The sequence below is a fragment of the Hemitrygon akajei genome, chromosome 3, assembly GCF_048418815.1.
Source record: "Hemitrygon akajei chromosome 3, sHemAka1.3, whole genome shotgun sequence".
Taxonomy (NCBI): Eukaryota; Metazoa; Chordata; class Chondrichthyes; order Myliobatiformes; family Dasyatidae; genus Hemitrygon; species Hemitrygon akajei.
This window is the reverse complement of record NC_133126.1, coordinates 43,867,452-43,881,554: the sequence shown is the minus strand read 5'-3', so window position 1 is coordinate 43,881,554 and position 14,103 is coordinate 43,867,452. Positions and strand designations below refer to the sequence as shown.

Here is a 14,103-nt window from a genome sequence, read left to right as displayed (position 1 = left end):
CCAAGAAATGACAGTTAAGAATCACAAAATCTCATCATTCAATACCTGACTGCCTCTTCAATTAAAAACATTCTCTGACAAAGGCTTGCCATAACCTGTTACCAACCTTCTATCATTTTAAATCATGACTGTTCCTGTTCATTTCTAGTTGGTTGACTTCCAGAGCCTCATTGGATCCAAATGCCGCAACAGCTGAAATATAAATCACACGCAATCTCCATCATCTGGAGCCAAAGGGTTTCGAAGTCAGCGGCAGCAGGAAGTCACGGTCACCTTCTCCGTTCCAGGTGGTGGGAGCATGAAGCCTGCATTGAGGAGTTTGCTGCCACTCTCCACAAAGAGTAAAGTCTGGGTGGGCATGCAGATTTACAAGGTGCAAATCAATTCCTGCCTTTCAGGCATTGTTCCTTTGCCCAATCTTTGGCAACTGCATCTCCAGCCATCACATTCAAATTACGTTTTACATTATCAGACTTCAGCCAGCCATCAAGCACCCATTACACTAACATTTAATTAATTTTCCTCTAAGAGTTATTGTAAACTAGTAATGAGAGACTTAATTATTTCTTTAACATTTATGAACCCCATCTTTGTGAGGGGGCTATATTAACATTAGTGCAAAAGTAAAGATATATAGATAATAGACAATAGGTACAGAAGTAGACCATTCGGCCCTTTGAGCCTGCACCGCCATTCTGAGATCATGGTTGATCATCTACTATCAATACCCGGTTCCTGCCTTGTCCCCATATCCCTTGATTCCCCTATCCATAAGATACCTATCTAGCTCCTTCTTGAAAGCATCCAGAGAATTGGCCTCCACTGCCTTCCGAGGCAGTGCATTCCAGACCCCCACAACTCTCTGGGAGAAGAAATGTTTCCTTAACTCTGTCCTAAATGACCTACCCCTTATTCTCAAACCATGCCCTCTGGTACTGGACTCTCCCAGCATCTGGAACATATTTCCTGCCTCTATCTTGTCCAATCCCTTAATAATCTTATATGTTTCAATCAGATCCCCTCTCGATCTCCTTAATTCCAGCGTGTACAAGCCCAGTCTCTCTAACCTCTCTGCGTAAAACAGTCCAGACATCCCAGGAATTAACCTCGTGAATCTACGCTGCACTTCCTCTACAGCCAGGATGTCCTTCCTTAACCCTGGAGACCAAAACTGTACACAATACTCCAGGTGTGGTCTCACCAGGGCTCTGTACAAATGCAAAAGGATTTCCTTGCTCTTGTACTCAATCCCCTTTGTAATGAAGGCCAACATTCCATCAGCCTTCTTCACTGCCTGCTGCACTTGCTCATTCACCTTCAGTGACTGATGAACAAGGACTCCTAGATCTCTTTGTATTTCTCCCTTACCTAACTCTACACCGTTCAGATAATAATCCGCCTTCCTGTTCTTACTCCCAAAGTGGATAACCTCACACTTATTCACATTAAACGCCATCTGCCAAGTATCTGCCCACTCACCCAGCCTATCCAAGTCACCCTGAATTCTCCTAACATCCTCATCACATGTCACACTGCCACCCAGCTTAGTATCATCAGCAAATTTGCTGATGTTATTCTCAATGCCTTCATCTAAATCGTTGACGTAGATTAAAAATTATCATCGCTGCTATCAGGAAGAGATACAGGAGCCTCAGGACCCATGCCACCACATTCAGGAACAGTTATTACCCCTCAGCCATCAGGGTCTTGAACCAGAGAACTTCACTTACCCCATCACTGAAACATTCCCGCGATTTATGAACTCATTTTCAAGGACTCTTCATCTCATGTTCTCGATATTTATTGTTTATATGTTTATTGTTATTACTTCTTTCTTTTTGTATTTGCAGTCTGTTATCTTTTCCACGGTGGTTGTACTGCAGTCTTTCATTGATTCTATTATGGTTATTGGATTTATTGAGTATGCCCGCAAGAAAATGAATCTCAGGGTAGCATGTATGTACTTTGATAATAAATCTTAATTAAATTGAACGGATATCTCCACCTTGCTAGAAACTCGTCTGGACTACTTCCTTGCAATGAATTTTATTTGAATGAATTATAGAGGAAATATATGAAAAATCGAAATGTTCAATCCAACTGCAATTCTGCACAGTTGTTGCGAGACAGTTCCAAATTTTATAATCTGAAAAACTGCCAGATGGTCTTTACAGATGGGGTAAGGGGAGAAATGATTATGTTTTAAATCAGATCTGTTATTTAACTTCTGGCACTAGTCAATCCCAAACTACAGACAGTTGGTGTCACCGTGGGTGATGATTACATCCATCTTTACCCCTCAGTTTCCCAGTCTCAACTTCCTTCAGATAAGAGCAGAAAAGATGGTGTGATCTAATGTCCTGACTCTGTGATTAGCTGGCATTAACATCTGTTTCTCCCTCACAAACAATATCCTGTATAACATCTTAAAAAAAACACTTAGCTATTCAGCTGACTAACAGATTATAAGTATCTGAGCCCAGCTTCACTTGAGATTACTGTGGTGAAATAATAGATTTTCATTTCCTCAATATTCAGATCATTAAGAATTTTGGGGGGGAAAAAAAGCAAAATAAATGCGCGCGGTTCTTTCACGTCTGATTTGTATCTGACATCAAGCAAAGGTAATGCAATAGTTTTGCAAGCATTGACTTGCTGAAAAATACCCCTCGTTCAGCAAGACAGCAACTGAGAATCAGCAAGGGGTGGAAGTTCCTCAGAGTGAAAGAAAAGAGGTGCTCGTCAGAACCTCGCGACATCAAAAATCCACCGTTCATTGTCCTCTGAAGTACCCGTCGACTTTGCAGACAACTCGTTGATGTTTCCACACATTATTACCAGTGAAACTCTTGGATTTAAGTCAAGAATGTAATTCTCTTTCAAACACCAATCAACACCGTTTTATTAATTTTAATGAGGAATTAATATTGACCGGTATACTGCGAAGAACTCCACTACCACCCCCGCGTTTCGGAATCCCTAGGTTCCTGACTTTTGGTTGAGTGTAGAAAGTTTGTCGCCACACCACGCAGTAAGCACACCGCTGCAGTATGACTGTGCCGGACCGGCCCCCTGCGCTTCACGAAAGTAGTGCAGTGGCGCCCCCTACTGACCGTTCTGCATTGATCCTCGCATTTCCACAGCCGACCACCTGCTGTTGGAACATTTCCTTCAACAGTGAGATCGGGAATGTTCCAATGAACAGCGGTGCTCAGCAAAGCAGTGCAATCGATTTTATCGAAGGTTGTCTTCCTTAACCTGAAGGGTTCACTTTACATTCTATACATTTTGCTTCCTAGGTTATGTGGCCGAAGAAAAAGGTTTGATAGAAATGAAATATCCTAAAATTTCCTACCGAAAGAATTATGCAGTACAAGTTAATCAGTCACATCAACCTCGCCTTGAGAGTCATTGTGCCGTTATTCGTAGATTGATCGAGGCTGCCCTGCCGTTTCTCCCTCTGCTGGTGAAAACAAGATTAACCTTTTCAGCCAACAATTAAGTACATTCGCTTCAAAAGTAAAAAGTTGGCATTTACCAAAAGACTTTGGTTGATGCTAGCTCATGGCGTATTCAAATCTCCTTTTCCTGCTGTCTGGAAAGAAATGGAGAGAATTTTGTTGACAGGCCACGATTAAACTTTCCAAATACACTGAATTTTTTTCTATTTTATCCATTTTTTCTTTCAACCATGTTTGAAAACTGAAAAGTCAGAAATCATTAAGAAATAATTTTATTTTACTGAATGGCTACAATATTAGTTCAAAATAAAATGTGTTTGCTATACAGGAAGACAGAAAGAAACAATGGAAGCATTAAAATGATTGATTTGTCCACCTACAAATACATCTGTATTTAAATTACTGCCTGAATATCATTTAATTATGATCGATCCATCTGTCTTGACGAAGGTTTGATCAAAGTTTATGCAAATTAATCAGATGCGCTCAAGGCAATGATAATTTGCCTGTTCACAGTTCAAAATAAAACACACCCTTGTTAGCCTGAACCGGGACATGATAATTACGTTATCAAAATCCTTCCTCCTGGCCTTCTGCACAGAAGGGAGCAGCCCAGTGTCAGGCACACAATTTAATCACCAAGAGGTTTCGTTCTCTGCTTATATCAGGTCCAAACCAGGAGAATTCACCTTAACAATTGTAATGATAATGAGGAGTAACACAGTATCTCACAAAATATTACTGCTATTCTTCTCTCTCACACATACACTTCGCACTTCAATCCAAAATTCTAAACCGGTTATATTCATCGAGAGTAGGACTGGCATAGAACACACAGTGTCAAACAAAACAGAAGAATCAATACACTGTGAATTCACAAGTTTGACTGGATAAGGTTGAGTCACATAAAATTCAGTTCATCTGTTCAGCTAGCCCAAAATGTGCAGACTGAAGGGAGAGGAACACATTTCATCACATCTTAAAACTTCACCTGAGCAAATATCCCTTTAAGTACCTTGGCAATTTCCAATTGTGTGCACTACCACACAAGAGACACAAGAAGTTGCAGAGACTGGGCCTCTGTACCTTTCTCTGCAATTGGATGCTCAAGTTCCTAACTGGAAGACCACAGTCTGTGCAGATTGGTGATAACATATCCTCCTCACTGACGATCAACACTGGTGCACCTCAGGGGTGTGTGCTTAGCCCACTGCTCTATTCTCTGTATACACGTCTGTGTGGCTAGGCATAGCTCAAATACCATCTATAAATTTGCTGGCAATACAACCATTGTTTGCAGAATCTCAGGTGGTGACAAGAGGACGTACAGGAGTGAGATGCCAACTAGTGGAATGGTGCTGCAGCAACAACCTGGCACTCAACGTCAGTAAGACGAATGAGTTGATTGTGGAGTTCAGGAAGGGCAAGATGAAGGAAAACGTACCAATCATCATAGAGGGATCAGAAGTGGAGAGAGTGAGCAGCTTCAAGTTCCTGGGTGTCAAGATCTCTGAGGATCTAAGCTGATCCCAACATATCGATGTAGTTATAAAGAAGGCAAGACAACAGCTATACTTTATTAGGAGTTTGAAGAGATTTGGCATGTCAACAAATACGCTCAAAAACTTCTGTAGTTGTACCGTGGAGAGCATTCTGACAGGCTGCATCACTGTCTGGTACGGAGGGGCTACTGCACAGGACCAAAAGAAGCTGCAGAGGGTTGTAAATCTAGTCAGCTCCATCTTGGGCACTAGCCTACAGAGTACCCAGGACATCTTTAGGGAGCAGTGTCCATTATTAAGGACCTCCAGCACCCGGGGCATGCCCTTTTCTCACTGTTACCATCAGGTAGGAGGTACAGAAGCCTGAAGGCACACACTCAGCGATTCAGGAACAACTTGTTTCCCTCTGCCATCTGATTCCTAAATGGACATTGAAGCTTTGAACACTACCTCACTTTTTTAAAAATATACAGTATTTCTGCTTTTGCATGTTTTTAAAAAAAATCTATGCAATATATGTAATTGATTTACTTATTTATTATGTTTTATTTTATTTATTATTATTTTTTCTCCCTGCTAGATTACGTATTGCATTGAACTGCTGGTACTAAGTTTACAAATTTCACATCACATGCTGGTGATAATAAACCTGATTCTGATTCTGAGAAAACCTGTAGATGCTGGAAATCTGGAACAATACACACGATGGTAATTCGCCTGTTCACAGCACTTTCAGCATTTTGTATGTGTAGTTACCACGTGAGAAAGCTTTAATTCAGATAGGTCTGAAAATAAAGTTAACAGTGACTACCATTTTACCACGTGTTTGGTTTACAGGAATACACTAGCCTGCAGATGACTTCCAGGTTAAATTGTTTTTAATACATTAAAATTAATTCATGCATGGGACAGCACGTCAACAGTCCTGCTCTCCAAAATCATGTCCATCAAATGGTGGAGTAATAACACTGGTCCCTGCTTGACGTGGGACAATGCTTATTGCAAGATCTCCAGGGTAATGACCACATGAATCCTGTAAAAGAAAGATTTATCTGGATCAAAATATATAAAAGGCTAACAGGATATCTGATTGAATTTGGATGTGTGCCCGAATCAGTGCTGGAACATGGATATCAGATGATCAGAGATGGCACATCTGATCTTGTTTCCAGCTTCAGTACTGGGTTTACATTCCACTCCCCTTATTTCAGTCAGATAACGCTCTACATGCACTGTTCTACGTTACCAAGATAAAAATCCAACATCAGTGGAGTTATCTAATTCTGATGGAGGTTAATCACATCAGTTGAAGTTACTCAATACAAAGTGTGCAGCTGATCTAATCTGACACTTACAGCAGCAGGGACTGGAAAGATAACATACATGCATTCCGACATTTAAAACTCATTTCATTACATGGTGATGACAGAAATTGGACACTGATGTGAAAGCCAGCTTTACTTTGGGTTCATAAGCAAAAATGTAATAAAGTTTTGACCGGCAACCAATTCAGACATTGGAAGTTTTGCGATGAGGGGATGATTTCACTCAGGTCCACTGCCCAAGTAGAAATGAGAGCAGCGGGTTGCTGCAGTGAAACAGAGCTTTGACCAGAGACCAATCCACATTTGAGAATGATTGGCGAGAGCAAATTAAAGGAAGGCAGCAGCAAGTGCAGCAGCTATCGTCTGAGTGGACAGTCAGGGTGTTGACCTTGAGGCTTTAGCTCTTCGAGGCTTCAGCAAAGAAAGGTTTCAGTCAGAGAAATCAAAGGAAAGAAAAGCTCACGGTTAAGTTTTTTTCTCCTTCATATCTGCTCAGCCAGGACAGTAGAGATGCTCCTCTTACAGGATGTGGAATGCAGGGAGACCTGCAATGTCCCTGATGCCTACAACTGCGAGGAGTGCATCTAGCGGCAGCTTCTAACAGTCCACGTTAAGAATCTGGAGCTGGAATTCTATGAACCCTGGATCATTCAGGAGGCTGAAGGAGTGATAGGTCTGACATACGGAGAGGTAGTTACACCCAAGGTTCAGGACAGAGGAAAATGGGGTGACAGTCAGGTAGGGGAAAAGGATTAAGGAGTTAGTATAGAGTACCCCTGTGACCATCGCCCTCAAAATCAGGTATACCACTTTGAATGCGGTTTTCGGGGAGGGGAGTTGAGGGAAGTCACAGTGGTCGCGTCTCTGGTACTGAGTCTGGCACTGTGACTCAGAAGGGAAGGGGGTAGTAGAGGCATATTGTGGTGATAGGGGAACAGACAGGAGGTTCTGTGGGCCAGAACAAGAGTCCCAGATAATACGTGGCCTCCTGGGTGCCAGGGTCCAGGACAGCTTGGATCGAGTCTTCAGCATCCTTAAGTGGGAGAGTGAACAACTGGAAGTCACGGTCCATGTAGGTACCAATGACATGGGCAGGACAAGTGACAGGGCTCTCCATAGGGAGTTTAGGAAGTTAGGTGCTAAGCTAAAGGGCAGGACCTCCAGGGTTGCGATCTCAGGATTGCTACCCATGCCATGTGCTAGTGAGCCCAAAACTCAGAAGATTACACAGTTTAATATGTGGCTAAAGAGTTGGTGCAGGCAGAAGGACATAAGATTTTTGTCCATAAGACTGGGCTCTCTTTCAGAACAGGTCAGACCTGTACAGAAGGGATGGTTTGCACCTGAACTAGAGGGGGACTAATACCCCAACAGGAAGGTTTGTTAATGCTGCATGGTGGGGTTTAAACTAGAGTTCCAGGGGACAGGAACCAGAGTGCCAGAACAGCATGTGGAGAGGCTGTGGAGGGAGATGTTGGAAAGACCTCAGATAAAGTTAGGAATCAAAAGGTTGAGCATGGCATGACTAGTATCCTGAACTGTGGATATTTCAATGCAAGAAGTATCAGAGGAAAGTCAGATGAGAGTGCTGCAGAAAGGGTAGTTGGTTTACAAACAATGGCAATATGTGATAAGGAGAGGCTGATGATAGGGCAAAATTCCAGTCAACGGGATAAGTTGCAATGTAAAAGGCAGACAAAATTGAAAATGGTGAATATAAGATTAAAGGTGCTATATTTGAATATGCACAGTATACGGATTAAGATAGATGAACTTGCAGCACAGTTGCAAATTGGCATGTATGATGTTGTAGGCATCACTGAATCATGGCTGAAAGGAGATTATAGTTGGGAGCTTAACGTCCAAGGAAAGAAAGAAAGAAAGAAAGAAAGCATTGTCTCGAAAGAAAGCAAGAAGGTAGAGCGGGTGGAGTTGGTCTGTTGATAAAAATGAAATCAGATCATTAGAAAGAGGTGAAATAGGGTTAGAACGGTGTTGGATCATTGTGGATAGAGCTAAGGAACTGCAAGGGTAAAATGACCCTGTTGGGAATTGTATACAGACCCCCAAACATGTGGCCTACAAATTACCAGGAGATAGAAAATGCATACCCAAAGGGCAGTGTTACAATAGTCATGGGGGTTTCAATATGCAGGTAGATTGGGAAAATCAGATTGATTCAGGATTCCAGGTGGGATCTTTCTAGAGTGCCTACGGATGGTTTTTTAGAGCAGCTCATGGTCTACTATAGGATCAGCTACTCTGAATTGGGTGTTGTTCACTGGAATTGATTAGAGAGCTTAAGGTAAAAGAACCCTTAGGCGAAAGCAATCATAATATGATTGAATTCAGCCTGAAATTTGAGAAGGAAAAGCTAACGTTGGATGTATCTGTATTACAGAGAAGGTTCTTGGGAAACTGAAAGGTCTGAAGGTAGACAAGTCAGCTGGACCAGATGGGGTACACCCCAGGGTTCTGAAAGAGGTGGCTGAAGAGATGGTGGAGGGATTAGTAATGATCTTTCAAGAATCACTAGATTCTGGAATGGTTTTAGGAGACTGGAAAATTGCAAATGTCACTCCACTCTTCAAGAAGGGAGAGAGGCAGAAGAAAGGAGATTAAAGGTCAGTTAGTCTGACCTCAGTGGTTGGGAAGATGTTGGAGTTGATTGTTAAGGATGTGGTTTTGGGGTACTTGGAGGCTACAAATAGGCTGTAGTCAACATAGTTTCCACAAGGGAAAATCTTGCCTGACAAACCTGTTGGAATTCTTTAAAGAAATAACAAGCAGGATAGACAATGGAGAATCAGTTGATGTTGTGTACTTGGATTTTCAGAAGGCCTTTGACAAGGTGCCACACAAGAGGCTGCTTAACTAACTACGAGCCCACGGTATTGCAGGAAAGATTCTAGCTTGGATAAAGCAGTGGCTGACTGGCAGGAGGCAAAGAGACAGGAATAAAGGGAGCCTTATAAGTTGGTTGCTGGTGACTAGTGTTGTTCCACAGAGGACTGTGTTGGGGCCAATTTTTTTTATGTTATATGTCAATGATTTGGATGATGGAATTGATGGCTTTGTTGCAAAGTTTGCAGATGATATGAAGATAGGTGGAGGGCGGGTGGTTTTGAGGAGGTAGAGAGTCTATAGAAGGACTTAGACAGATTAGAAGAATGGGCATAGAAATGGCAGATGGAATATAGTGTGGGGGACTGTGTGGTCATGTACTCCAGTAGAAAAAATGAAAAGGTTGACTATTTTCTAAACGGAGAGAAAATATAAAAAACTGAGATGCAAAGGGACTTGGGTGTCCTTGTTTAGGGTTCCCGAAAAGTTAATTTGCAGATTGAGTCTGTGGTGAGGAAAGCAAATGTGATGTTAGCATTCATTTCAAGAGGAATAGAATATAAAAGCAAGGAAGTAATGTTGAGACTTTATAAAGCACTGGTGAGGCCTCACTTGGAGTATTGTGAGCAGATCCTGCTGTACATTAAGAACTTAAAGTACTATAGGTCTACATCACCAGTGCGTTGCTTGCTGGCGAAGTTAGTGAAGGAGCTGTGCAACGTGCTCGATGGAGGCTTACAGTCAAATAGTGAGTGGCCATCATGGTTGCTTTTCTTGTGATCACAAGCTCCCCTTGGACGTTGTTAATCTAGTACGTTGCAGGTTCAATTTGCTGATTTATTGGATGAGAACCGGGAAGGATGGTGGGAAGCTTCCTAACCTTCGTCGTAGTGAGGACTAGCCCTGAAGCCACAGTGTCACCTGTCTTCAGCTGCTGGAGTGAGAAGATGAAGCTGTTGCACGTCCCCAAGGGCGGTGTGGTACGCCGCCCAGAATGGAGTAGGTGCTGCCCTCCCAGGATTTTGCTGGGCAGAAGACAAGCTCTGTTGCGGACAACTGCAGATCTCTTGGCAGCACTCAGTGGACTCTGGGCCTCAAGTTGCGGGGTTGCTTGCTTTTCAGTCTCCAGGGGAGAAGCATCTGAGCTTTTGTGCTCTACCAGGGATGGTGCAGCACAGTTATGGGCAACTGAAGATTTCAATTGGACTGAGGGATCCGACTATATACATATGTCTGGTTGTGTCTTTACTTACATTCTATATGTGCCCGTATATGCAAGGACTGGGCCTCTAAGATGTGGTACACCTAGCGGGCATCGGACCTGGTCAAGAGATGATCTCAGTGGGCTGGGAGATCTGGATTATATATCTGCATATTCTGTGTCATTGTACTTTTTCTATATGTGCCTGTATATTTGAAGACTAGGCCTCAAAACTACGGTGTCACCTAGTGGGTATCAGGGTGTGTCAACAGATGATATTGGCTGGCTGGGGGGTTATGAACTACTTTCATGCATTGGCGTAATTTACTGGTATTCTATACGGGTTTGTTGACTTGCATGTATAAGGACTGAGCATCAAGTCGTGGTATCGCGGGGAGGGGTGGGAGGTGTATCAGAACTCTTCTGTTCCATAATGTGTTCTTGTGTGTGACTGTTGGTGATGCATTTTAGCACCTTGACCCACAGTGACGCTGTCTCGTTTGGCTGTACTCCTGAGTATTCATGCATGGTTGAATGACAAATAAACTTGAATTGAATTGGGCTTTTACGTTGTTTTTGACTTCCTTTGTCATTCATAGTTGGGTCACTTTAGAATACTACTACTTCTTTGGGATGTATCTATACCTTGCCTTCCAAACTTCTTCAAGAGACTCCAGACATTGCTGTAAATTTTGGCCAGCTCATCTCTCATGTCTCTGTAATTCCCTTTACTCCATTGTAATACTGATACGTTCATCTGACTTCAGCTTCTCCCTCTCAAATTGCAAGGTGATGTCTATCATATTATGATCACTGTCTCCTAAGGGTTCCTTTACCTTAAGCTCCCTAATCAAATCTGGTTTATTACACAATGCCCAATCCAAATTATCCTTTCACCCCGTGGGCTTAACCACAAACTGCTCTAAAAAGATGTCCTGTAGGCATTCGATTAAGTTTCTCTGTCTTGGGATCCAGCCCCAACCTGATTTTTCCAATCTACCTGCATATTGAAATCTTCCACAACTATCAGAACACTGCCCTTTTGACATGTGGTTTCTATCTCCCGTTGTAATTTGTAGCCCACTTCCTGGCTACTGTTCAGAGGCCTGTATATAACTCCCATCAGAGTCTTTTTACCTTTTTGCAGTCTCTTAACTCTACCCACAAGGATTCTACATCTTTCAATCCTATGTCACTTCTTTCTAAGGATTTGATTTCATTTTTTACCAACAGTGAAACTCTACCAGCTCAGCCTACGTGCCTGTCATTTTGATACAATGTGTGTGTATGGGTGATTTCAACTTCCCTCATATTGACTGGCATCTCCTGAGTGCAAGGGGGATAGATGGGGCTGAATTTGTCAGGTGTGTTCAAGAAGGATTACTGACACAGTATGTGGACCAGCTGACGAGAGGAGAGGCTATACTGGATCTAGTTCTGGGTAATGAATCTGGTCAGGTGACAGACCTCTTGGTGGGGGAGCATTTTGGTGAGAGTGACCACAACTCCCTTAGCTTCAGCATAGCTATGGAAAGGGATAAAATCAGACAAAATGGTAAAGTGCTTAACTGGGGAAGGGCTAACTTTGAAAGGATGAGGCAGGAACTAGTGAAAGTAAATTGGAAACAGATGTTCAAAGGGGAAAGCACAGAAGTAATGAGCTGGGTTTAGGATAGGTTTGTCCCACTGAGGCAAGGAAAAAATAGTAGGAAAAGGGAACCGTGGCTGACGAAACATGTGAGGCAACTCATCAAGAGGAAAAAGGAAGCATATGTTAGATATAAGAAGCAGGAAGTAGGAGGGGCTTATGAGAAATATAGGGTAGCCAGGAAGGAGATAAAGAAAGGATGTAGGAGAGCTCGAAGGGGGCATGAGAAGGCCTTGGCATGTACAATTAAGGAGAACCCCAAGGCATTCTATGCGTATGTGAAGAATAGGAGGATGACGAGAACAAAGGTGGGACCGCTAAAGGATAAAGAGGGCAACATGTGCCTGGAGGCGGAGGAGGTTGGGGAGGTCCTAAATTGCTTCAGTATTCACAAGTGAAAAGGATTTTGATCAGGATGAGGTCGAAGTAGAGCAGGCCTGTATGCTGGACAATGTGGAGATTAAGGAAGAAGTGCTGGATTTTCTTAAAAACATTAAGATTGATAAATCCCCAGGGCCAGATATGATACACCTCAGGTTGTTGTGGGAATTGAGAGAAGAGATCGCAGGAGCATTAGCTATGATCTTTGAATCCTCTTTGGCTGCAGGGGAAGTGCCGGAGGACTGGAGAATGGTAAATGTACTTCCCTTGTTTAAAAAAGGTAACAGGGAGAAACCTGGGAACTATGGACTGGTGAGTCTTACGTCAGTGGTCTGCAAACTACTGGAAAGGATTGTTAAGGATAGGGTCTACGAGCATTTGGAGAAGTACAGTCTACTCATGGATAGTCAACATGGCTTTGTGAAGGGAAGATCGTGCCTCACGAGCCTGATTGAGTTTTTTGAAGAGGTAACAAAATAAATTGATGAAGGTAGGGCAGTGGATGTGGTCTACATGGACTTTAGCAAAGCATTTGACAAGGTCCCTCATGAGAGACTCATCCAGAAAGTCATGAGGCATGGGATAAGTGGAACCTTGGCTGTTTGGATAAAAAATTGGCTTAAAGGAAGAAAGCAGAGGGTAGTTGTGGAAGGAAAGTATTCTGCCTGGAGGTCGGTGACTAGTGGAGTGCCACAGGGATCTGTCCTGGGACCCCTGCTATTTGTGATTTTTTATAAATGACCTGGATGTAGAGGCGGAAGGATGGGTGAGTAAATTTGCGGATGACACGAAGATTGGAGGAGTTGTGGACGAAGCTGTAGGTGGTCGAAGGTTACAAGAGGATATAGACAGGCTGCAGAGTTGGGCAGAAAAGTGGCAGATGGAGTTCAATCCGGACAAGTGTGAGGTGATGCATTTTGGAAGGACAAACCAGAAGACTGAGTACAGGATTAATGGTCAGTTACTTAAGAGTGTGGATGAACAAAGGGACCTTGGGGTTCAAATCCATACATCCCTCAAGGTCGCTGCACAGGTTGATAGGGTAGTTAAGAAGGCCTATGGGGTGCTAGGCTTCATTAACAGGGGGATTGAGTTCGAGAGTAGAGAGGTCATGTTGCAACTCTACAAATCTCTGGTGAGACCGCACTTAGAGTATTGTGTTCAATTCTGGTCACCTCATTATAGGAAGGATGTGGAAGCTATGGAGAGGGTGCAGAGGAGATTCACCAGGATGTTGCCTGGTTTGGAGAACAAGTCATATGAAGCAAGGTTAGCAGAGCTGGGAATTTTCTCTTTGGAGCGTAGAAGAATGAGAGGGGACTTGATAGAAGTCTACAAGATTATGAGAGGCATAGATAGGGTGGATAGTCAGTACCTGTTTCCCAGGGCACCAATAGCAAACACCAGAGGGCATAGGTACAAAATTAAGGGAGGGAAGTTTAGGGGAGACATCAGGGGTAAGATTTTTTACACAGAGGGTTGTGAGTGCCTGGAATGACTTGCCAGGGATGGTGGTGGAGGCTAAAACATTAGGGGTATTTAAGAACCTCTTGGACAGGCACATGGATGAAAGAAAAATGGAAGGTTATGGGGTAGTGTGGGTTTAGTACTTTTTTTAAGGATTATATGGGTCGGCACAACATGGAGGGCTGAAGGGCCTGTAACTTTGCCTTAGTGTCTATGGTATCTTGGATGTTACGTTCCCAACTATGATCTTCTTTCAGCCATGACTCAGTGATGC

The 14,103-nt window shown here is 43.0% G+C and overlaps 1 protein-coding gene across 1 annotated transcript in view; it reads right to left on the bottom strand.

Moving 5' to 3' along the window:
• Positions 1 to 3,717: 3,717 nt before the first annotated feature.
• The window catches only part of amn (amnion associated transmembrane protein), a 58,821-nt gene continuing 48,435 nt past the window's right edge, over positions 3,718 to 14,103 (bottom strand). The window contains exon 14 of the mRNA XM_073038975.1: positions 3,718 to 5,996. Within this exon, the coding sequence (XP_072895076.1) occupies positions 5,880 to 5,996 (117 nt within the window). The 3' untranslated portion in view covers positions 3,718 to 5,879. The remainder of the gene's footprint in view (positions 5,997 to 14,103) is intronic.